The 22828-nt window shown below is 62.1% G+C and overlaps 1 protein-coding gene across 1 annotated transcript in view; it reads left to right on the top strand.

The window, feature by feature from the left end:
- The window catches only part of LOC117653034 (FH1/FH2 domain-containing protein 3), a 58242-nt gene extending 38691 nt beyond the window's left edge, over nucleotides 1-19551 (top strand). Inside the window, exons 6-24 of the mRNA XM_034398375.1 lie at nucleotides 8646-8704; nucleotides 8822-8889; nucleotides 9308-9413; nucleotides 9962-10168; nucleotides 10560-10740; nucleotides 11417-11557; nucleotides 12193-12464; nucleotides 12600-12866; nucleotides 13053-13324; nucleotides 13408-13656; nucleotides 15059-15193; nucleotides 16433-16591; nucleotides 16669-16851; nucleotides 16930-17184; nucleotides 17263-17405; nucleotides 17480-17747; nucleotides 17821-17962; nucleotides 18037-18216; nucleotides 18886-19551. Of these exons, the coding sequence (XP_034254266.1) occupies nucleotides 8646-8704; nucleotides 8822-8889; nucleotides 9308-9413; nucleotides 9962-10168; nucleotides 10560-10740; nucleotides 11417-11557; nucleotides 12193-12464; nucleotides 12600-12866; nucleotides 13053-13324; nucleotides 13408-13656; nucleotides 15059-15193; nucleotides 16433-16591; nucleotides 16669-16851; nucleotides 16930-17184; nucleotides 17263-17405; nucleotides 17480-17747; nucleotides 17821-17962; nucleotides 18037-18216; nucleotides 18886-18959 (3361 nt within the window). The 3' untranslated portion in view covers nucleotides 18960-19551. The remainder of the gene's footprint in view (nucleotides 1-8645; nucleotides 8705-8821; nucleotides 8890-9307; nucleotides 9414-9961; nucleotides 10169-10559; nucleotides 10741-11416; nucleotides 11558-12192; nucleotides 12465-12599; nucleotides 12867-13052; nucleotides 13325-13407; nucleotides 13657-15058; nucleotides 15194-16432; nucleotides 16592-16668; nucleotides 16852-16929; nucleotides 17185-17262; nucleotides 17406-17479; nucleotides 17748-17820; nucleotides 17963-18036; nucleotides 18217-18885) is intronic.
- Nucleotides 19552-22828: the final 3277 nt, after the last annotated feature.

Below are 22828 nucleotides of genomic sequence, written 5' to 3'. Positions count from 1 at the left end.
GTCATGGCGGGCCGGAGACTCTAGCCGCGCGGTGCGGTGCTACGCGGTGCCCTGTCCGCCGGGTTGCCGCCAGGCACCGCCAGGTGCACAGCTGCCGCAGCTGCCGGGTATTGACTCGGCCGACCTGCCGGGCCGGGGCGGCCGGAGCGGCCGGAGAGACGCTGCGTCCTGCCGGGACTCGCCGGACTCGCTGACTCCAGCTTGCGACGTGCGGCGCGAAGGCAATGCAAAAACTCGGCCGGCGGAGCGAAAACAGAAGAAAGCTGAGTGCAAGGGTAATGCCAGGGCGTTTTTAGTTTCTAAGCGCGGAAAAGCGCGCGCGGCCGTGGCGTGCGCGCCGACGCCCCAAGGGTCAACGTCGCCGTTCCGCCGTCGAATGTCATCGCCGGCCTCGGCTGCAGAGGCTCTACTTGCAGTGGAGGGGCTCCATCGGTCCTTAGGCACGCCAGGCCTCGCGCCAGGCCGGGCATTCCGGTGTAGGGACGCTGGGGACGCGGCGGCGACGGCCGGAAACGAAGCCGTGGCGTGTCGCGCGACACTGCAACTGCATCCACCCCCGGAGTCCCGGACGACGACGGCGACGACGACGTCCCGGAGGAAGGCCCGGCGGGGAGATCTTGTCCGTTTGACGGGTTCGTTGAAGCGTGGTAGTTAGCTGTGGGAACTGTTTGCCCGGCCCAGCCTCACAATGAGCATTCCAGAGCCAGCCTGCCGCCTCGCCTGCCGCGGCCTGCAGGGACGAGACAGCAGGGCGACCCGGCCCTGCCCCGCGACCCCGCCAGTGCCGTGCCGCCGTGCCGGCCGTCGGCAGTCATTGACTCGGAAAGTCGCTCGGTCGCCAAACAGATTCGCCTTTCCACTCCAACGCTGACCTCTGTGCCTGCCCTGCTCCGCCCTGCCCTGCTCCGCCCTGCTCCTCGCACCGCCCTTTCTTTCCGGTAAACAAAAAGCGGCGAGCCGCTCGATTCACGGAAACTATTCGCCGCGTCCGACAGCCTCTCCTCTCCTCTGTCGGCGTGTCGGCCTGTCGGCCTGTCGGCGCGGTGGTCGTTGTTTTACATCCCTGAAAACGGAATGGCGCTCGTAATAAGCGCCTGGAGCCCTTTACTTTGAAATCGCAGACGGCGGCGGCCCGTCCCTTGGTTTCTTAGGCCGCGCTCGTCGCGTCGCCGTCGCGTCGCCGTCGCGGGATTTGTTGACCGTCGTCGCCGTGCCGCCGAAGCCGCCGGGTCGGGGCTCGACGAACCCTGCCGTGCCCTGCCGTGCCCTGCCGTGCCCTGCCTCGGCAGTAAAAGGCAGGCCCTCTTTGGGGCGTTAATGCATCCGCAACAATCGGCGGGCCCCGCCAGGCCCCGGCGGGGAAGGCCCCGCCACGCGGCGCTTAAACGCCTTTAATGCTTGATCGCGTCGCCCACCGCGCGTCGCCCATATCGCTACCCGACCGCCAGGACCGCCAGGCCCGCCTCGCCGGCTGCGGGGCGCCGTCGAGGGGCGCGGGGGATACCGAAGAATGCGAAGCAGGGCGAAGCAGGGCCCGATTAAGGACATAAATGAGGCGAGGCCAGCGCACGTCGGCGGCACCGCGTCCAGCGTGGTGTGCTGCAGGGCCTGCAGCAGGGCCTGCACGAAACGAGGAGGAACGGGTGAAAGGGCGCCATCAGTTCCGGGTCCGGCGGAGCGGTGCCGGCCGCGGCGCGCGCGTGCGCCGAGTGCAGCCACGCGACCGCCCCGCCCGCCCCGCCCCCTGCTTGCCTCCGGCTGCCCCCGCAGGCCCCGCGGACCAAGGGTCAGCCAGGCGCGCCGCCTCCGACCGCCCCCGACCGCCCCCGCGCACCGGGACCTCCAGGACCTTTTGCACACGTGCCCCGGCGCACGCCGCGACCCAGTCTGGCAGCCATACTCCACGCTCCACCGCGCGGTCCATACGCTTAGCATGGAAAGTCTGCGAGGCGCGGAGTATGGCCGCATCACGACGGCACCGGGCAGGGCATACGTCTCGGGCACCAGGCCGTCCCGTCGTCCCGCCTCTGCCGGGCCCTGCCGGGCCCCGCCCGTTTTTCTTGCCTCTGAAAATTTGCATGCCGTCCTTCCATGGCTTGGTGGTGCTGGCGGTGCCGGTGCCGCGGTGCAGGCCAGCCCCGGCGTCCTGGCGTCCCGTTCGAGTCGTGCCCCGTGCTCGCTGGCCGCGCTGGCCGCGTGTCCGCGACGACGTGACGTGACGGCCAGCTATACCCGGCCGGCCGCAGCCTTGGCTGCCTTGGCTGTGACGGCCTGCATTTGCTGTTCCTGCTGGACACCGTGCTGGAGGCCTCGCTGCCTCGCTGCCTCGCTGCAGACCGTCGCCGAGCCCGACCGAGGCCGTGGCAACACAGCCTCTGATCTGCCATCGCGACTGCCTGCTGCAGCGCTGGCTGGCCTGGCCGAGGGCCTGGCCTGGCGCGCTCGCAGGGCATTCTCGTTGCTTCTCTTTTCGTTTTGTTAATGTTCTTGCTCCTCGCTGCTCCTCTTCGTATTCCCTACCCCTCCCTCTCCGCCCACTCCCGTCCCTTCTGCATTCCGCTTCCTCTCCCGTCCTTTCCTTTCCTCGGGCTCTTTTTTTTTCCTTCTCTTTTTTCCCCGATTCGTTTTCTCGAGCATTTCCTGCTATCGTTTCTCCCCCTCCCCATCGTGTGTACTTCTCTTTCTAATCAGCATGGCCATAATTCGCACATGGTCTCTTAATCACTGGCTCCATCGACGTGCCTTTAGTCCTGCCTGCCAGCTCGCCTGCCCGGCCCAAGGCCCGGCCGCCCGTCTGCCAGCCTGCCTGTCCGCCACGCCTTTGCATGCGCCATTATACCTCCGCCCTTTATAGCCACCCCGCCCTTCCACTGCCAGCCCTTCCTCGGCGTTTACGGGTGCTTTACCTGCACCCCTTTCTCTGAGCTGCAGTGCTGCAGTCGGCCCGCCAAATCTCTCCGCGCCAATTATTTATTATTATCCAGCCATGCGGACGGGGGACGGGACACGGGACGGGACCGGCCCGGTCGGCCCAGCTGCGATCCGTACTCGTTAACGACGGCCGTGACATCGACGTCCCCGCGCGTGACCGCGCCACCGTGCGCTGCGCGCTGCGGGCCGCCCGCGCGGCCCCAGCAGGCCCCAGGCAGCAGGCAGGCCCCAGGCTGCCCCAGGCCGGCCGGCCCCAGGCGCCACGGAGACGGAGACCTGAACGCACGACGAACCGCTGCGGAGCGCGAGCGGCGAGCCAATAGCGGCGGGGCACAGTGGGCCAGAAGACCGGTGCAGGCGGCCAAAACTCCGGACGCGTTTTGAGCTCCAGAGTCGCTAAGTGGGACTCGAACCGAACGTGTGACCCCACCAATGGATTCCTCGTTCGGAGAGCAATACATTGGTGGGGTCACACGTTCGGCTCGGAGTCCCACTTAGCGACTCTGGAGCTCAAAACGCGTCTATAGTTTTGGCCGCCTGCACCGGTCTTCTGGCCCACTGTGCGGGGCCTTCTTCTTCGTGGCTTTCACGGACTTCCCGAAGGGTCACTGGCTTCCTTTGCTTTGCCTGCTTTGCCCGCATGCACGCCGCGGCTCGCCGCCACCTGCACGCCGCATATTTTTGCCGGCAGACTATTTTGCGCGCACCGTTACAACGAAACGATGCGACGCCCGTAGCCAAGCACGGCTAGGACCGGGGCGCGCCGCGCCTTGCCGCGCCTCGCCGCGCCGTGTTGCGCCTCCGTGTCGTGTTCATGGGCAACAAGAGGCACCTCTTGTCCGCGCCGCGACACGCCGACACGGCGCGGTGCAGTAATCGCGCGCCGCTTTTTTACGCGCATATTATCGCGCCGTAAAGGCAACAAACTGCAGCCAGGCGCGCCACGCCGCGCTCCGCTCCTCCGAGATCCGATTGCTGACAAGATGCACATGGGCTGCATGGGCTGCATCGGGCGTGCTGGCTGCCGGCCCTTGCGACGAGCCTTGCGAGCACCCGGCCGGCCTGGACGGACCTCGTTAAGGCGCGGCCACATGCAGCACATGCAGCACGTCGTCATGGACGGCACGCCACCGTGAGCGCGCTCTCTGGTCGCCACACGGACGGCACGCCGCGGCACGCCATGAGCGGCGCGTTTTCGTCATCGCCGTCCTCGCGGGGCCGCCGCCGTGCCGCCGTTCTCTATGGGCGCGTTGCTCCGCGTTGCTCCGCGTTGTAGTGTGTACACTGCTCGACGACTGACTGACCGCGTCCCCCGGCGTCCTCCTCCCCCGCCGCCGCGACGCTCCGGAGATGGATGGCCGCCGCGACGCTGCGCGACGCTCCGCGATGCGAAACGTGTTCGGCGCGGCGGCGCGGCGTGCATCGGGGACATTGCCGGGCTGGGCTGGCTGGCTTGCCTTTGGCTTGCCTTGGGCTTGCCAGGCCTTGTTATGAGATGATGCGTGCCCTTGTACTTGACTTCCATACCCACATAACTGGATTGCAGCGCGGCCGGTGCCGGTACGGCGGTGCGGCCAACGCCGGTGCCATAGAGATGCCGCACACGCTTCGGGCCGCCGCCACTGCCGCCGCCGTGGACGCGGTCGCCGTCGCCGTGCCCCGCCGTCTCGCGGTCACTGGAACATTACAACGCGCCACTTCCACGCTATGGCACTTGGCCGTCATCTTGTTAAGAGTTTTAATTGAAGTGGAGTTGAGGCCTTGATTGCGGGAGGCGCTTCTGTCGATTCCATTCCCGAATCGTCAGGTCGTTTTCAAGTTTGCTTTTGTCTGGCTGTTTTTCCACGTGGACACGCACCAGGGCCGTGCGCCGACTGCGTGACGCTGCAACACCCCGTCACCGACACCTCTCCGGGTCCTAACCGGCCGTGCCCTGGCCGTGCCCCGCCAGGTGTGGACCGGGCCACTGTCCGGGCGGAGCAGGGCGGGGCGTGGCGGGGCGTGGCGGGGCGGGGCGGCCGTGCAGTGTGCCTTGCAGCCGGGAGTCTTGATCGGTGGCCATCCTGGAACGCCGCGCCACGCCACGCCGGGTCGGGCGCAACCGGCTCGCGAGTCTGTCGAAGTGCTTGGCGGGGCTTGGCGGGGCTTGGCGGGGCTTGGCGGGGCTTGGCGGGGCTTGGTGGGGCTCGGTGGGGGAGAGGAGGGCGGCCCGCGGCGGCCGAGTCGGGGCGACGGGGCGACGCGGACGGGAGGGAGGCTGGGCCGGTGCGGCGGGCAGGGCAGGCTCGCTGCAAGCAAGGCAAGCAAGGTCATTGCCGTGTCCCCACTGGTCCCCACTCGCGTCCTCTCTCTGTCCACCACACCCCTTGCCGCCCTGCCGCCTGCCTCTTCCGCCCCGTGCGCTGCTGGCAGTGTGCTGGCAGTGCTGGCACGGCCCCCGCTGCTTCCCTCCTTATATTAGTGTAGTGCTTATTCCATTGGCCCTGCCGCCCTGCCGGAGTGAGAGTGCCGTGCCATTTGGCTCGACGAGGCTGGCACGGCCGGGTCGATCGCGGCGTCGAGCTGTCGAGCTGTCGACTGATCCCGAGGGTCCGCTCTGCCATTAGTGCGAGAGAGACAGAGCGACAAAAACGACTCTCGGAAGCAGTCTGCTGGTGGGGTAAAGGTGGCCGCAGGGACAAAAGTGCGAGTCCGCTCCGCAGATCTCCTTGACAGTGCAGGCGCTGGATACGGTGTCGGGCCTGGCGCACTCGGGCGCGCGGCAGGCCGGCCTACTCCGCAGGCGCTAGCCGCCGGCAGGCCGCCCACCGCCCCCCGGCAGGGTATTTCTTGGAAGCCGTGAAAAGTGACTCGGCCTAGTCGTCCATGCGGGGAGTGTCCTGGCCGTCGGACGGGCGGAAAACGTTTTTCGGCGGCACCGCGTGGCCCAGCCCGAAGCGAGGCCGCGTGGCAATGGCCGTGACACTCGTGACCATGCTGGTCGTGCTTGTGCTCGCTCCGCGTCCTCACAAGGCACGGCGCTGTGGGCTTGGGGCTTGGGCTTTCGCGGGAAGCATTCGAAAGATTTCTCGGAACACGGGCCGGGCCTGCCGGGCCTCGGGTGCTCAAATTGGCGTAATTCAGCGGCTCGGGTGGCGCTGCCGTTGAAGAGGTGCGATTTGGGGGAATGGTGCTTGTTTTTCGAGCAAGTCACGTCGCCTTGTTTATTTTTATATTTAGTTGGGGAAAACAAAAGGACAAAAGGCGGCCGGCCGGCCTAACTTGGAGTGGCGGGGCGGGGCGGGGCGGGGCGAGGCGCCTCTGGACTGCATTGTCCCGGCTATTTCGGCGGCCCGCTTCCCAACGACACTGCCACTACACTGCCACTGCCGGGCAGGGCGCTTGGCCGGACCGCGAGGCTCCGCCAGGCGCCACGGTGTGCCCGCCACGCCACCGCGGCCACCGCCACCCGGAGGGAGGCTGCCGCCTGGAACCTGGAGAACCTGGAGACCCGGAGGCTTCGTGGAACGCCGCAGGAATCCAAGGCTAGTTGCAGCTAGGGACCGGGCAGGGGTCCCCTGGGTCTTGCAGGAACAAGCGCATTCCTGGTGCCGCCAGGCCTGGCCAGGCTATCCCCGCCATTTCACTGAACGCCTGCCAGGCGCCGCGCCGCGCCGCGGGGCGGGGAGCACGCCGGCCCCTCACCTCGCCGAGTGTAGTATTCGACAGTGTGGCCAGCACTATAAAGTGAGCAGGCGGGCAGCACGCCCCGGCCGCGCGCCGCACGGCCGTGAGACGACTAGTTTTACATCTCAGTCCGCTCCGCGCTCCGCTCCGCTCCTCGGCCGGATTAGCGTGTCATCTTCCCACCGGGGAGTTTATGGCGCTGCACCGCGCTGCCTGCGCTGCCTGCACGCCGCCAGGCCCGGCGCATCATTAAGGCCATCACCGTGCATGATGCATGGCGGTGACGTCGTGACGAGCCGTCATCGGCGTCCTGGCTCGGCCCGCCCTGGGCCCGCCCCGGCCTAGCCTCGATGATTCGATTTGGTGATCGCCGCGCCTCGCGCAGCGCGCAGTAAAACCGCGCGCCCCGCAGTTCGCCCGACCGGGAGGGAGTCTGATTCCGAACAGCGCTTCGTCGCTCCGCCTCTCTCTGCTGGCACACTGGGCGGCGCACGCCGTTGTTTCCTCTGGGATGATGACTTACTCCCTCGCCCCCCGCCGGCGCGTCCCGCTGCAGGCCCTGCAGGCCCTCCAGGCCCTCAGCGCCGCGTCGCGCCGCTGGAGGGCGGCCGCGTCGTGACCGTGATTTCGCTGCAGAACAATGTTGTTTAATGGCCAATTTGCCGCAAAGATGTGACACAAACCGCGCGCTGGTTGCGCAAGGAGGGCTCGCTGTTCGCGCTGTCCGACTCGAGTCCGGCCCGGCCAGTCCGCCGGCTGGAGGCTCTTCGGCGAGAAGGACCAATCGCAAGTCTACACGACGCGCCCGGCAGGCAGGCCGTTCCAGCACACTGGTTCAGAGAGTCGTTCGCGAGCGGCTTTCGTCTACTCGTCGGAGGCCTTGACCAATCAGAGGCCTCCACACCTCCCACTAAGAGGAGGTGTGGGGACGTGAACGACTGTCTGAATCAGCCTAAGCTCTATAAAGGCCAGCGAAATGCGACGTGGCGTTAGGGCCCCCGCCGCGGTCCCCGGTTCGCTCGGTGCACTCTGCGGGCGACACACCCGGAGTGCCCCGGATGCCCGCGCTGGCCGGCCGGACTGGGGCTCAAAGCGGCGCGGAGCGCAGACGTGGCCAAAACTGGTTGCCGATTAATGGCAGTAATGAGATGGGCGCATCCCGTTCGGCCACGGCGGGGCGGGGCGGGGCGGCCCCCGTCCACCAACCCGCTGCAGGCCCTGGCCCTGCAGGTGGTGCTGGCCAAATTTATTTCCCGTGTTGCCCTAACGTTACCCGTCTAGTGCCCCGCCGCGTGGCGGTGGTGGTGGCGGCGGCGCGGCCCCGTCGACCTCATCACCGGGCATTGTGCGCCGGGTGGTCCTCCTCCTCCAGGTCTTGAAGGTCCCGAAGGTCCTGCCGCCTGATTGTGTTGGCTCAACTCAACACCTTCGTTTCATTTCGGATGATGGGCCGGCCAGTGCATGATGGGTTCGGTGGGTGGGGGTGGGGGCGGCGCGGGGCGGCGACTTCGATTCCCCCCTCCCCCTTCTCCAGCCTCCGCCGACCCGGCCTGACTAGGGCCTGACTAGGGCCTGACCCGCCGCGCCGCCCGCTTTTACCCTTTTTACCGGCCCGAGTGGTGTGCATTGTTCGCACTGAGGAGAGTGCCATCCAGTGTGGGAAAACATTTACGTAGAGCGAGGCGTGGGGGCGCGGCGGCGCGGCGGCGCGCTGAGAGAGCTAGCCGCCGGCGAATCCAGCCATCCAGCCGCGGAATGGGGAACGGGGCGACGCGGGGCGACGAAGAGCGGGGAAGAGAAAGAAAGGTCGTTGGAATCAAGGCGGATGACGTTGATGCGCCCAGTGTAGTGCCCGGTTAATTAAGTAACTCACGCCTCGTGACAGCGCGCCTGCGTCGTGATAACTCAGCGCTCCTCCCGTCGACAGTCGACGGGCTGCCGCCGCCCGTCCGATGCCCGTCCGATGCCCGTCCGATGCTCGGAGTGTGTCAGAAACGTAAACACAACAAAGCAGGACCGTAAATGCGTGCCCGTCTTTTGTGTTGCAGCCGGAAGAATTCCCTGGTCCTGCGCACCCAGCTGTCCGTCCGGGTCCACACCATCATCGGTAAGCCCTCCTCCTCCCTCTTCTCCTCCTCCTCCTCCTGCTCCTTCTTCTCCTCGCCATTAATTAAACGCTCTCCGTAATCGGTTGCCAAGTGAGCCCCTTGCTGTGGTGTTGCAGAGAAGCTGGTTACCTCTGAGGGACGTGAGCTGCGCCGCGCCCTCTTTTCGCTCAAACAGATATTCCAGGTAAGCTGGCCGTGCCGTGCCGTGCCGTGCCCCGCGGGGCCCCGCCGCGACGCCCTAGTGGTCCCCCTCGGGGTCCTTGACTCGCCCTGCCTGTAGAGCCACGGGGCTACACGTGTAGCCTGGTGGAGCGAAGCAGCGAAGCGCGCTCCACCTTTCACCCCGACACGGGCCCGCCGACGTTATCCAGGCTAACGGCAGTTTTGTGTGTATATTTTGCTTAGTGAGAACACATTTAATTCATTCGACCGGAGGGAAGGTTTTTTTTTCCGAGTCCCTTTACATGTGCGAATACTCCTCCCCTCCGGTACATCGCAGTAATCTAGGACGTGGCCGGGAATCGAACCCACGACCCGCGATCCCCGAGGTGATGCCTATGACCACTGAGCCGTGACGCCGATCTCGTTGTGATGTGTTGCAGGAGGACAAAGACCTGGTGCACGAGTTCGTCCAGAATGAGGGCCTGTCGTGCCTCGTCCAGGTCGGCTCCACGGCGGACCAGAAGTACCAGAATTACATTCTTCGAGGTGGGTCCGCGCGAGCAGCGCTGCGCTGCAGTGTAGTGTACTGCCGAGTCGCAGTGTAGTGGCTGCCGTGGCGCTGGTTGGCCGCCTTGGCCGTGGCCGTGCCGTGGCCGTGCCGTGGCCGTGCCGTGGCACTGCTGAGATTATGATGAGAGGAAGCGCAGCGAGCGGGGCGCTTTAATTTAAAGCGCTGCAAGCTCAGCGTGCCGCAGCGTGCCGCGTCCGGACTCCACGGACTCCACGCGATCAACTGGATGAGCTCTCATCTCCGGATCGACTCGGCCAAGTGAATGGAGGAGCCGGGGAGCGTTTTCGAGCCTCACAGGCCTCATTACCCTCTCATCTCAGCAATCTTTTTACTTAAAAACAAAAGCCGGCAATGAGCCGTGCGTTTTCCTTGAGCTTTGTTCATTTTCTGCGGAATGGTCCTAGGCTGATGGAGCAGAACGTGTGTGAAATAAATACAGCAGTTGCAGAATTAAAAGCAGTTAGGTTACTTGCAACATGATTGGACATTTGGAGAGACTGAGCTAATCCCCTTGGTGCTGCAGCCCTGGGCCAGGTGATGCTGTACGTGGACGGCATGAACGGCGTCATGGAGCACCCCGCCACCCTGCAGTGGCTGTACTCCCTCATCGCCAGCCGCTTCCGCCTGGTGGTCAAGACGGCCCTCAAGCTGCTGCTCGTGTTCATCGAGTACACGGACGCCAACAGCCTGCTGCTGATCCGGGCCGTGCACGCCGTGGACGCGGCCGAAGGTGAGTGGTCGTCGTCGTCGCCCCCCGCCAGGCTGCCAGGCCGGCACGCAGGTCGACCGACGCAACCACCGCCGCCGCTCCCTTACACTCTCTCCGCGGCGCTCGGTACTCACTCGTCGCATCGCGTTCAATTATTTGAAACGGCTCTGGCGGCGGCCGCTCTGGCTGCGAGGCCAGTCCGCTCTGCTCATCTCCGCGCCCGGCTCGGCTCCGCGCTGTGCGCGCCCCGCGTGTTCCGGCGGGGCGGGCCGCCGCGGTGCTCGACTCGTCCGCCTGGACGCACCGCGGGGGCGTCGCCGACGTCCCTACGGCGTATCGGCGATGGGCTTTCACTCACGTCCGCGCGGACGCCGTAATGACGATGTGTGTGTCGTCCCTGTGGGTGTCGCAGGGCTGACGCCGTGGTCGCGCGTCATCCGCCTGCTCATGGACTACGACGCGGCGGACACCGAGCTGCTCATCTACGCCATGACGCTGCTCAACAAGACGCTGGCCGGCGTGCCGGACCAGGACACCTACTACGACCAGGTGGACCTGCTGGAGGAGCAGGGCATCGAGAACGTCATCAACAGGTGAGGGTGCCGTCCCGACGCGATGCGGGTTCGAACCCCGGCCGCCCCGCGGCAGCGCGCTGGCCTTTGGTTTTGTTGGTCGTGTGGCGTGCACCTTGTGCATGCGGTTTCCATTTTAGTTATTCACGACAGCGACTTCCGACGGAACACAATAACAGTTGCAATCGCTTTTTAAAGGTGAAGGCTCGGCGCGCGAAGCGCGAAAAGCACACAATACCACAATCGTATTCCAACTCTCTTAAATCTCGGTCTGGGCAACATGATACCCATGACGCCCCGCGCGGGTCCACGCTGGGCCGCCATGGGGCCACGGGGCCATGGGGGCTCACCTCTTTATAGTCACGATGCGGTGCCGTGGTGCCCGCGGTCTGACAGGACGGGGCAGGGCTGCCAACATTATGCAGCCATAACTAACAATAACACGTTGCGCCAATGCCGTTGGCCGTTGGGTTGGTAGCGCTGCACCTTGTGCTGCTGCACTGCTGCACAACGGGAGCAGGGTGCCCGGGGTGCCAGGGTGCAGCAGCCGGGAGCCACCGCTTTGGGGGTCATGGCCACGCCGATGTCACGCCAAGCGAAGGGCCTGGAGCCTCCAGTCTGAAGGGCCGAAGGGCGCTCCGGGCATCAGCCCGCCATTCACGCTCACGCTCACCACGTCTCCCTCTCGGCCTTCCAGATACATGTCCCGCCAGGGCACCGACCTGGACCTGCTGCGGCAGCTGCAGATCTACGAGGCCGTGCTGCAGTTCGAGGATGGCGCGGGCGGCGGCGACCGCGGCCTGCCGCAGCCCCTCCGCCAGCTGGACGACAATCTCAGGTCAGCATCGGGGCTTTTGTTCTAGCCAGGGGTGAGTCCGCCGGCCGTCGGCGTCGGCGTCGGCCCGTCGCCCGTCGAGTCCGAGAGTTGCGAAACTCGTTTGCATGCCATCGCGGTGCCTTGGGGGTGGCCGTCGGATGGACGCGGGCAGCACGCGGTGGTTGCTCCGCGCCGCGGCACCGCGGCCACCAGCGCATCCGCGGCTCCGCGCGTCGATGCCACGTCCGCGGCAGGCCGGCAGGCCTACACTGGCAGGAGATGGCTGTCGGGTGCAGGCCTTGCAGGCGGTGCAGGCCCGCCCCGTTGTTGGTATTCCGGGTTGCAGGATAATGCTCCCCTCCCCCTCCCCTCCCCCGCCCGACGCCCCGCGTCAAGAAGATCTTTTTAGCGTTATGCTTGTCGCAATAAATAATGCTGTCCATCACCGCGCCGCCAGGCCCGAGGCCGCCGCCACGCGGCTGCTTCGGATTTACTGCATCGTCTGGCTCGCGTTGCCGCGCCGTACAAAGAAGGCGTCGCGTCGCGTCGTGGCGAAATCGGATCGCCGCCCCGCCTTTTCGTTTCCCCGCCGACTTTTCCTCCATTCAGTCTCGGCGGCCGATGACGGTGTTGACGAGGGTCATGCTGTTGAACAGGAAGACGCTCCGGAACCGCAAGTCGCTGACGTCGGACCTGGGCATGGGCGTGGACAGGCGCCGGTCGCGCCGCCACTCGACGGGCACCGTGCCGCCTCACCTGCGCCTGTCCGGCCTGTCCGCCAACGCGCAGCCCGGCGGCCCGGGCGCCGTCCCCGGAGGCGTCCTCGGAGGGCGCCGCGAGGACGGCGAGGACTCCAGCAGCTCGCAGTCGTCGCAGGCGCTGGACTCCATGCACCTCAACGGCAACTACAAGGAGACGGGAGGTGAGTGTGTCCGTCGCCGCGTGGCGGCGTTCGGCGTTCGCCTCGCCGAGGCCCTGGCCTCCATTAACGTATGGCTTTGACGTTTGCCGTGTGCCGCCGCGCTGCTGCTGTGTGTTGCTGAGTGTTTGCTTGGCCTTGAAGGCGTGCAGGACGTCGGCGTGACGCCCGCCCTGCGGCGGCGCAGGGAGCGGGCCGAACGACAGCGCTGCTTCCAGCGCGAGCAGGCCGAGTTCAGCGTCGGGGGGCGGCCCGCCCAGGGTGCCAACTCGGACCCCGGCCCCGTCAGCCCGCCACTGGTGCCGCCCTCGCCGCCGCCGCCCCCACCACCCCCGCCGCTGCCGCCCCCGCCCCAGCCCCTGGGACTCAACCTGGGCCTGGGGCTGCACAACTACACCGTCCCGGACGAGGGTAACGCTTCCAGACTCATACCGCCGCAGCTTTTGAGTTGATACCGACTAACCGGCTGTGGAAATAACTTACCGCTTACCGATTCCGCGAGTCGTTTTTGCCGCTCTTTCTCTCTTGCACTCATGGGTCGACCCACATAGGTGTGAGAGAGACAGAGCGACAAGCCTCGCCCCGCCCTGCCCGCAGGTCTGACGCCGGCGCAGCGTCTGGCCAACGGCACGTCCGGCGTCCTCTGCCCCGGCGTCCCCGGCGTTGGCGCGGACTCGAACCTCCTGCGAGCCGCCGACCGAACGCCGCTGCTCAACGCCGTCAACCGCATGGACTCCCGGCACGACAACTCGTGGGCCTACCTCGAGGACAGCAACGGGCACGGCCTCGACGACCTGCCCGCGCGCAGGGAGAACACCGTCAAGGACCTGACGCAGAAGCTGGCCAGCCAAAACATCCTGCAGAGCCCGGTAGGCGCCATGTCCACCCACCACACCACTGTAAGGCCCAATGAGCGTGGCCTGCAATCTCAGAGTTTCGCTTGCGATTCCAGGTGGACGAGAACAAGTCGTTCATCAATGACATGTCCGGGATGGCCGGCATCATCTCCAAGGCCAAGGAGGGCCTGGCCAAGAGCAAATCCAAACAGGACGTGTCACCAACGACGCCGCCGCCGCCGCCTCCCTCCGCGCCCGCGCCCAAGATCAAGTCGGAGACGGAGCTGCACTGGGAGGAGCTGGTGTCGAACCTGAGCCGGTCGCTGGAGCTGTGCGACCTCGACTTCACCGACCTCCACAGCGACGTACGTTTGCCACCGCGTCTCACAAAGCTCGCTGCAATGTTTAGCCCAGCTCGTTCCCAACCCTTTTGGTTCCGGGCCCCGGATTTTAGCCATCTTCCCGGCCCAAACCCCCAGGAAAAATTTCGCGCCCCCGCGCCCCCGGCCCAATGATTTCCTTGGGGGCGACTGCCGCCCCCAGTCCACCCCAAAACGGCACTGTCGACCTCCAACGGTTGTGCCCAAACCCTACCCGGGGTCTGTCCGTGGCGGCGTCCCCCTCCGGGCAAGGCTTTGACCTTCCAGCGCCACGGAGGCGGTATCAGCCTTTGTCCCGCGAGCAGTTTTGCCACAAGTCGATCAAAAACAAGAAGGGCCGTGAAACTTTCGGAAAAGGTGCTCCCAATAAGGCAAATTTGCCTCCGGTACGGCTTTGCAATTGTAATCAAAAACCCCGCTGTCGGATTGCGTCCCCGTCGGTCCGACCCCGTACCGCTTAAAGTCGGCTTCACAACAGATTAATTAAGATTAGGGACTGCTTAGACCAACTTTTGCGGGGGAGTTTCGCTTCCAAAATGAGCAAAAGCACTCCGTAACAAGGCATGCCCAAAGGAAGCCAAGCCCTGCCCGTTGGGGATGCCCATCTACCGCCTCGGTCAGAAGCCGGATGCTTATACCCGCCCAAACGGCGATTACCCGGCCTGATTCCTTTGCGGTCTCTGCTCCACCAGGTGCGGGACGACCCCGCGGCCTGGGCGACCCCACGCCCCTCGTCGGACGAGCGCGGCCCGTTTGGGTGGACACCCAGAAGCTGGAGCACCTGTTGAGTCCCGCACTCAAGTTACCCACTCGCAGGTGTTCCATGACAGTTAGGGACGTCCTCGAACCGGCCAACCGCCAGGGGTGTGCCCCCGCGGGCCATGAGCTGGGGGTCAGGCCGCCGCCACCAACAACGCAGGTGTGACCCAAACGGCGTGCCACTAATCCAGGCCGCCGTGTTCGGGTAGCCGCCGGGATCTGGGACACATGCAACGACGCCGGCAGCTCTCCGCCGCCGCCCCGCGGCAAAGAACAGAGCCGTAAGTTTCTGGAAAAGTGCCATGCATTGCATCTGCCTGAGTGCCTTTGCAATGTATCAGCCCCGCTGTCGCGTTGCGTCGCGTCGCGTCCGGCCGCGTACCCGCTCCAGATCGCTGCGTTTCACTGTCAGATTGAATTAAGATTAGGGCCTGCTCGAGTATAATAATTATACGTCGGGCGAGTTACGACCGCCATTAGCAAAGCAGCGTGCCGGGCCGGGCAGCCAGCGCAGCCAGCGCCCTGCCGCGCGGGGTATGCCCACTCCGCCGCGGTGAGACGCCGCGCGCGATACCCCGCGCCGAACGGCGATACCCCGCCTGACTTCCCTCCGGTCTCTGCTCCACAGGTGCGGGACGACCCCGCGGCGCTGGTGCGGACCCACTACGCCCCGATGCTGTGGGACGAGCTGCGGCCCGTAGACGTGGACACCCAGAAGCTGGAGCACCTGTTCGAGTCCCGCGCCAAGGACCTCATCTCCAAGGTGCTTGCTCATGCTCAGTTAGGGCACTTCCTCAGAACACGAGACACGCAGGCGGTGGCGGGTAGGGCCTAGTGCGGTCTAGTGCGCACGGCATGCTGACACCGGGACCACAAACCTCCACTAATCAGTGCCGGGTCGGGGGCGGCCGGGGATTTCTGGGACGACATGCAACACGCCGGGTTTGTCGACCTGCCTGCAGGCTGCAGGTCTCTGTTTCTGTCTACTGCCATCTTCACTTCTGCTTGAGTGACACTTCGCAACGCATACTCATCCACGTGTCCACGTTTCCACGGCACTACAATTGCTACAACGCACTCCGTCGAGTAATGCTTACTTCGTGTCCACATGACATTCTCTCTTTTCGCTTATTGGTATTCACACTTTAACACCTACTACTATTGACTCTGGTCGAATTGTGTCGTTATCTTTACCTGTTAAGCCGTAAATTTAATTTTGACCACTCGTCCCGATTTTATTGTAAGCTCCTATTTTTAAGTTATGTCAATGGTTGTGGTTTTTTTAAAATAATATTTTATGGACCGTATAGTGTCTGAAATAATTTTGTGGTTGCTTCATTCATTTTATCTTTCAGCTTGTAAATATAGTAGGGCTGTGGCTGCATCATCATTTTATATCATACATCTCTGAAAAGCTCTCATGTGACTATTCATATCTTCAAAGCTTGCAATTCTAAAAACATCAACATCAATTTTTGTTTTCTTGTGTCACATGCGCGCTTTGGACCAGAGTTTTGCTGGGGGTTGGTGGTGGCGTTGGTGGTGGTGCTTTCGTTAATCTGCTGTATATTTTTATTTTTGTGCTCCTCTCCTCCACCGGCGTGTGGCTGGATGGTGTTGGTGGTGTTGGTTCGTCCGACACATCTCGCAGGAGGTAAGTTTCCCTCTCGACCCTACGCTGGTAATATACTGTATTTCGTCATTTTTATTTTCCATTTTTTTTTCGAGGCGAGGGAAGGAGGTAATGGAGGTTATTACAACTTTGTTGTTCTGATTGTAAGGATTTCTCTATCAACGGTTTCGCAGTTTTTCATGTTCACGGATTTTTTTGTAACTTTGGGTACAAACCATCGCTCTTTCAATCGCGTCTATTGATTTGCTGAAAAGTAGTGAACTAGCACTAATCATCCGGGGTTTGTCAGAAATCAGTAATATGCCATATTCGCACCGTGACTCACATCCACTTCTGATTGTTAACCGCATGCACCCTCCCTCTCTCCAGAAACAACAAGAACTGAACAAGAACAAGGAGATCATCGTGCTAGACCACAAGCGCTCCAACGCCATCAACATCGGCATGACCAAGCTGCCGCCGCCGCGCTCCATCAAGACGGCTATCCTCAAGATGGACGCCACCGTCATGAACCGCGAGGGCATCGAGGTGAGCGGCCGGCCCTTTCGGAGGCCTGGAAGTTGAAACTGGGAAACTGGCATACGAAAAGCGAGTCGTTTTTACAGAAACTGCTGACGATGCTGCCCACGGACGACGAGCGCACCCGCATCCAGGAGGCGCAGGCCGCGGCGCCGGACACGCCGCTGGGCTCGGCGGAGCAGTTCCTACTCACCCTCGCTTCCATCTCGGAGCTGCCGGCGCGCCTCAAGCTCTGGGCCTTCAAGCTGGACTACGAGAACATGGAGAAGGTGAGGGTGGCGGTGGCACCCCCTCCCCCTCCAACAGCGCCCCGCGGCCTCCACTAACACGCCCCGCTCTTCCCGCAGGAAATCGCGGAGCCGCTGATGGACCTGAAGCAGGGCATGGAGACGCTGCGCTCCAACAAAACATTCCGTTGCATCCTGCAGACGCTGCTGTCCATCGGCATCTTCCTGAACGGCAGCCACGTCAAGGGCTTCCAGATCGAGTACCTGGCCAAGGTGCCCGAGGTCAAGGACACGGTGCACAAGCACTCGCTGCTGCACCACCTGAGCCACATGGTCATGGACAAGTTCCCGGACGCGTCCGACCTCTACAGCGAGGTGGGTTTTCCCCTTGTGCCTTGGCGAGTTGCGACCGCCGGCCTCAGCGCGAGTTACAAAGACTTTACCGTTCGACAGATCGGCGCCGTGACCCGCGCGTCCAAGGTGGACTTCGACGAGCTGGCCGCCAACATCGTCCGCATGGAGACCGAGTGCAAGGCGTCGTGGGACCGGCTCAAGCTGGTGGCCAAGCACGACGGCTCCACCATGGTCAAAGTCAAGTGAGTACGCGGACCGGCGCTGCCCTCGGCCTCGGCCCGTCCCGATGCACGCTTACTGTTCTCTCGGCCTCCAGGATGTCGGACTTCCTGGCGGACTGCGCCGAGCGCATCATCGTTCTGAGCGTGGTGCACCGGCGCGTCATGAACCGCTTCCACCGCTTCCTGCTGTGGCTGGGCGTGCCGCTGGCCAGGCTGCCGGACACCAAGCCCAGCGAGTTCTGCCGCGTCGTGTCCGAGTTCGCGCTCGAGTACCGCACCACCCGCGAGCGCGTGCTGCAGCAGCTCCAGAAGAAGGCCAACCACCGCGAGAGGAACAAGACTCGCGGCAAGATGATCACCGAGGTGAGTGACCTAAACCAACCTCTTGTCCTGATCGTCGTCGCCGTGCTCGCTGACGCTGAGTGTCCTGCTGCAGGTGGGGAAGTTCCAAGGCAAAGAGGTGCGCGCCGAGCTGCGCGCCGACGCCGAGCTCCGCCAACTGCTGGGCAGTGACATCTCGGACGTGGAGAGCATCCACGGCACCATGCCCTGGGGCCGCCGTCAGAGGAAAGACATCGGTAAGTCACACACACACAGCTACGCACACAGCTCCGCGTCCTTCGGCTTTCCCTGACGAACTTGCACCTTGCAGGCCGCACGGTGCTGAGCCCTCTGAGCCCGCTGCTGCGGGACGACGCCGGCAACGGCGACAACCTGACGGACGGCGACGACGAGATCCTGGAGAGCCTCGTCAAGACCGCCACCAAGCTGCCGTCGTCGCGGACGGTGCCGCGGGAGAGGAAGAGGACGCGGCACGCCGACCGCAAGTCGCGTAAGTACCGAAGGCGGCCCGCGGTTCGAGACCCGGCCGCGCGCCTTGTCTTCTGTCTTTTGGTGCGTTTCTGGCGGGAAGTCGAGGAGCGCCTGGAGGGTAGGCCTTGCGGCGCCAGGCACGCACGCGTGTTCGCCGGGCTGGCCTGCCCGCGCGGCGCTCGCCAAGGCCCGCCCACTCCACTGCACCTCACTCATGCCGTTCTGCACTCTGTCCCCCGATAGTGAAGCGGTCGCGCACGCGGGAGAACGCTTCCATTGCGGGCAACGTTAGCGAGTCCCCGTGATTCGTCCATGGTAAAGTGGTGTGTGCAGGGCACACGGTGCCTGCCTCTGTGTGTGTGTGTCCGCGTCAAGTAATGCGTGCCCGTAGACAGCTGCACTAACCCGCAAGTGACGCCGCCATTTCTTTTAACGTTCTAGCCCGCCTTAGATGCCTTTTGTGCGTTTTATTTTAGTAGACGATCCAACAGCTTGAAAAGATCCAGCGATTTTCAGGCTGCATTTTTTTTTGCCGTGTGATGTATGACATTCAATTTGCCTCCCTCCTAACCAGCATCCTTTCTTTTTCAGCCTGAAGTCCCCATGTTTTTTCCATGTCATCCATTTGTTTCGAGCTTGCTGACGTCACCTTTTTGCAGTGGACTCACTGTCGCCCTCTCTGTTGCAGTGCGGCGCACCCTCAAGAGCGGGCTGTCGGACGAGGACCGCAAGCACCTGGCCGCCTACATCAAGGGCTACTGAGTGCTCGCCTTTGTTGCTCTCCCGTGTAAATTAAATTAATTTATATTAATGAATAAATAATTGGGTGACGCATCGGCTTGGACAGTGCCGGGCGGAGGCGGCATGTGCGCGTGGGAAGGGGGAAGGGGGTTGGGGGGCGCGCCTGCAGCGCCTGCAGCCAGACTGACTGACTCACTGACTGTGGCAAGGCTGTGCTGTGCGAGCTGCAATCTGAAGCAACAGTCCTCGCCCTCTATGTCTGTCTGAATCCACCGACGTGTATTGTCTACTTTATTTTAGAGGATGCTTTTTGTTCATTTTGTTGCTTTAGAACGTTACGTTCCTATTAGAAATCAATTGAGTCACCCTTCTTTCGTAGTTTTAGTTTTATGACTTGTTGCACGTAGTAGGTCCTCTCCCCTCTTACATGCCTTGCAAATGTGATACAGAAAGTGTGAAGTAATGCTAAAGTGTTGCTAGTCTTTTTTTACAAATAAATACTGTGTATTTTTACGCTTTTGATGAAAAATATTTGAGCTTGATTCAGATTTGTATTCATGATCCTATGATTAATTTGTAAGGGCACAAAAATAATAAATGTTATGTGAGCAGATTCGGCTGTCGCTGTCACTCATTTCCAATTCCTTGTCCGTCTTGACACGGGGAAGCCTGCGAAACATAAAATTTGCCTGCTTTTGCACGCACTCTAAAACTGACCGTGTTGGGCCAGTGGCGTTGGGCGAAAGAACCAATCAAAAGACCAACGTAGAGACCAATTTTAACCTCTGGTACGGCGCCGTGACGAAGGCAACCCACCACACTGCCCGGCTGCTCAGGCAACCCATCGCACTCCCCGGCGCAGCGTGGAGCGGCGCGCGCGGCGGACGCCGGGCTGTACACTGTTATTGCTCCGCGACCGGAGGTCCCCGATGCGTGGCACCATGGTGGCAGGCACCCCCCGCAGGGCACAGCGCCGTAGCGGTGTAGCACTGCCTGGCAGTACACAACATCTCACTTGGAAGCGGGCCGGCCCTCTCGACTGCCGAAATTCGACAACAAGATGGGGTGGTGCACCATGGTGGTGTATGTCCCGGCAGCAGAGGGGAGGAACCCAAGCGCCGCCTCGTGCCTTTTCCTCTCATTGTCCTTGTCTGGAAGCACTTGAAGTATGAATAGTGACTACCATGTCGTGGACCATAAAAAAACGTTTTTTAGAAAAGAACCCTTGGTTTCGAACCCAGAAGTTCAGCATTGCCCAAGCGGCCAAGCTAGCTGTTCGCCCGGTGTTTCAATGGCTGGCGTCACATTTTTGGCGCGCGACTTTCCTCAAGTCCCCCCAAACAGCGGCGCGCTTTTTCCCGCCACAATAGCCCCGTGGCGCGATGCGGAGTCTATATCATTTCTCCTACCTAAATGTTCGCCTACCTGTCTATTTCGCCTACCTATATTTCGCCTACCTAATAAAAATATTGAATAAAAATATTCAATAAAATATTGCCATTTATCGCCTACCTATAGTTCGCCTACCTAATAAAAAAATTAAATAAAAATATTCAACAAAAAAACGAAAAAATCGGCGGCAAAAAGTGGCAATACGAAAGTCTCAAGGAGACCCGCCGATCAGCTTCGGTGTTCTTATGGGAACCGGGCCTTCATCCGACGCTCCCTGCCGCGCAATTCGACAGATTAGTGGGTTCGTATTGGGCTGGCCCACCCGAAGTGCGCGCGGTTTCTGTGGTACAGTGAGAGTCCAGATTCAGAGGCCTTACCTCAGAGGGGTCACATTGGGTATTTGAACCCGCGACCCCGAGTGCCGAGTCTAGTCAACTCCTCTACCCTGACCGCTCAGCCACCGAACCAGCTTGTCGGCGGCGATGTCGCAACTCCTCTTGAGCTGCCGTTCGAGAAATCTGGTCCCGAAAAAATGGTACTTTGAGCGGTCTCGAACCCGGGACCTGCTGCTTCCCACATCATGCTCTTAACCACTGAGCCACCGGGACGCCATGGCACCCGCCCTGCCTGCGCTGGTACTCAATCTTCTCTGGATATACCTCCCCAAGCAATTGGTCGCCGAAAAAATTGTATATACTACCGGCCCCGAACCCGGGACCTGCTGCTTCCCACATCATGCTCTTAACCACTGAGCCACCGAGACGCCATGGCACCCGCCCTGCCTGCGCTGGTACTCAATCTTCTCTGGATATACCTCCCCAAGCAATTGGTCGCCGAAAAAATTGTGTATACTACCGGTCCCGAACCCGGGACCTGCTGCTTCCCACATCATGCTCTTAGCCACTGAGCCACCGGGGCGCCATGGCACCCGCCCTGCCTGCGCTGGTACTTATTCCTCTCTGGATAGACCTCGTCAAGAAGTCGGTTGCCTCTGCCGAAAAATATGCTCATGGCACTAGCCTCGAACCCGAGACCTGCCAGTCAGGAACGCAGCACTCTAACCACTGCGCTACCTGGTTGCTACGCACATCCGTTGGTTGCGCGCTCACCCCATCGCCGAAGTTATTATTTGTCCAGCATCAAGCAAGATGGGTGGCTATTGAAGTTTGGCGCTAGGTTGGTGGCGTGCATGGCATCCTGGTAGCGCCGTGGTTAGAGTGCTGCGTTCCTGACTGGCAGGTCTCGGGTTCGAGGCTAGTGCCATGAGCATATTTTTCGGCAGAGGCAACCGACTTCTTGACGAGGTCTATCCAGAGAGATGAGTACCAGCGCAGGCAGGCGTGCCATGGCGTCCCGGTGGCTCAGTGGCTAAGAGCATGATGTGGGAAGCAGCAGGTCCCGGGTTCGGACCGGTAGTATACACATATTTTTCGGCGACCAATTGCTTGGGGAGGTATATCCAGAGAAGATTGAGTACCAGCGCAGGCAGGGCGGGTGCCATGGCGTCCCGGTGGCTCAGTGGTTAAGAGCATGATGTGGGAAGCAGCAGGTCCCGGGTTCGGGACCGGTAGTATATACAATTTTTTCGGCGACCAATTGCTTGGGGAGGTATATCCAGAGAAGATTGAGTACCAGCGCAGGCAGGGCGGGTGCCATGGCGTCCCGGTGGCTCAGTGGTTAAGAGCATGATGTGGGAAGCAGCAGGTCCCGGGTTCGAGACCGCTCAAAGTACCATTTTTTCGGGACCAGATTTCTCGAACGGCAGCTCAAGAGGAGTTGCGACATCGCCGCCGACAAGCTGGTTCGGTGGCTGAGCGGTCAGGGTAGAGGAGTTGACTAGACTCGGCACTCGGGGTCGCGGGTTCAAATACCCAATGTGACCCCTCTGAGGTAAGGCCTCTGAATCTGGACTCTCACTGTACCACAGAAACCGCGCGCACTTCGGGTGGGCCAGCCCAATACGAACCCACTAATCTGTCGAATTGCGCGGCAGGGAGCGTCGGATGAAGGCCCGGTTCCCATAAGAACACCGAAGCTGATCGGCGGGTCTCCTTGAGACTTTCGTATTGCCACTTTTTGCCGCCGATTTTTTCGTTTTTTTGTTGAATATTTTTATTTAATTTTTTTATTAGGTAGGCGAACTATAGGTAGGCGATAAATGGCAATATTTTATTGAATATTTTTATTCAATATTTTTATTAGGTAGGCGAAATATAGGTAGGCGAAATAGACAGGTAGGCGAACATTTAGGTAGGAGAAATGAACAACTCCCGCGATGCGGCAGGCAGGCAGTTTGCTGCACTGGGGCCAGGCAGGGCCAGGCAGGCTCGTGGGGCGGGACGTGCAAATGTGGCTCCACAGTTGTCGGCGTCCTGACGGCGCCTCTAAATATTAAAACAACGAGGACGAAAAGGCCCTGCTGGTTCGAAGCGACCGCTTGCGGCAGCGCCCCCTCCCCCCTTTTTTCCCTCCAGGTCCTGCTCCTGGTCCGCTCCTAC

Source organism: Thrips palmi, unplaced genomic scaffold, assembly GCF_012932325.1.
Source record: "Thrips palmi isolate BJ-2018 unplaced genomic scaffold, TpBJ-2018v1 HiC_scaffold_8, whole genome shotgun sequence".
NCBI classification, from domain to species: Eukaryota; Metazoa; Arthropoda; class Insecta; order Thysanoptera; family Thripidae; genus Thrips; species Thrips palmi.
The sequence above is the reverse complement of the archived record's forward strand: the minus strand, read 5'-3'. Positions and strand labels throughout refer to the sequence as shown.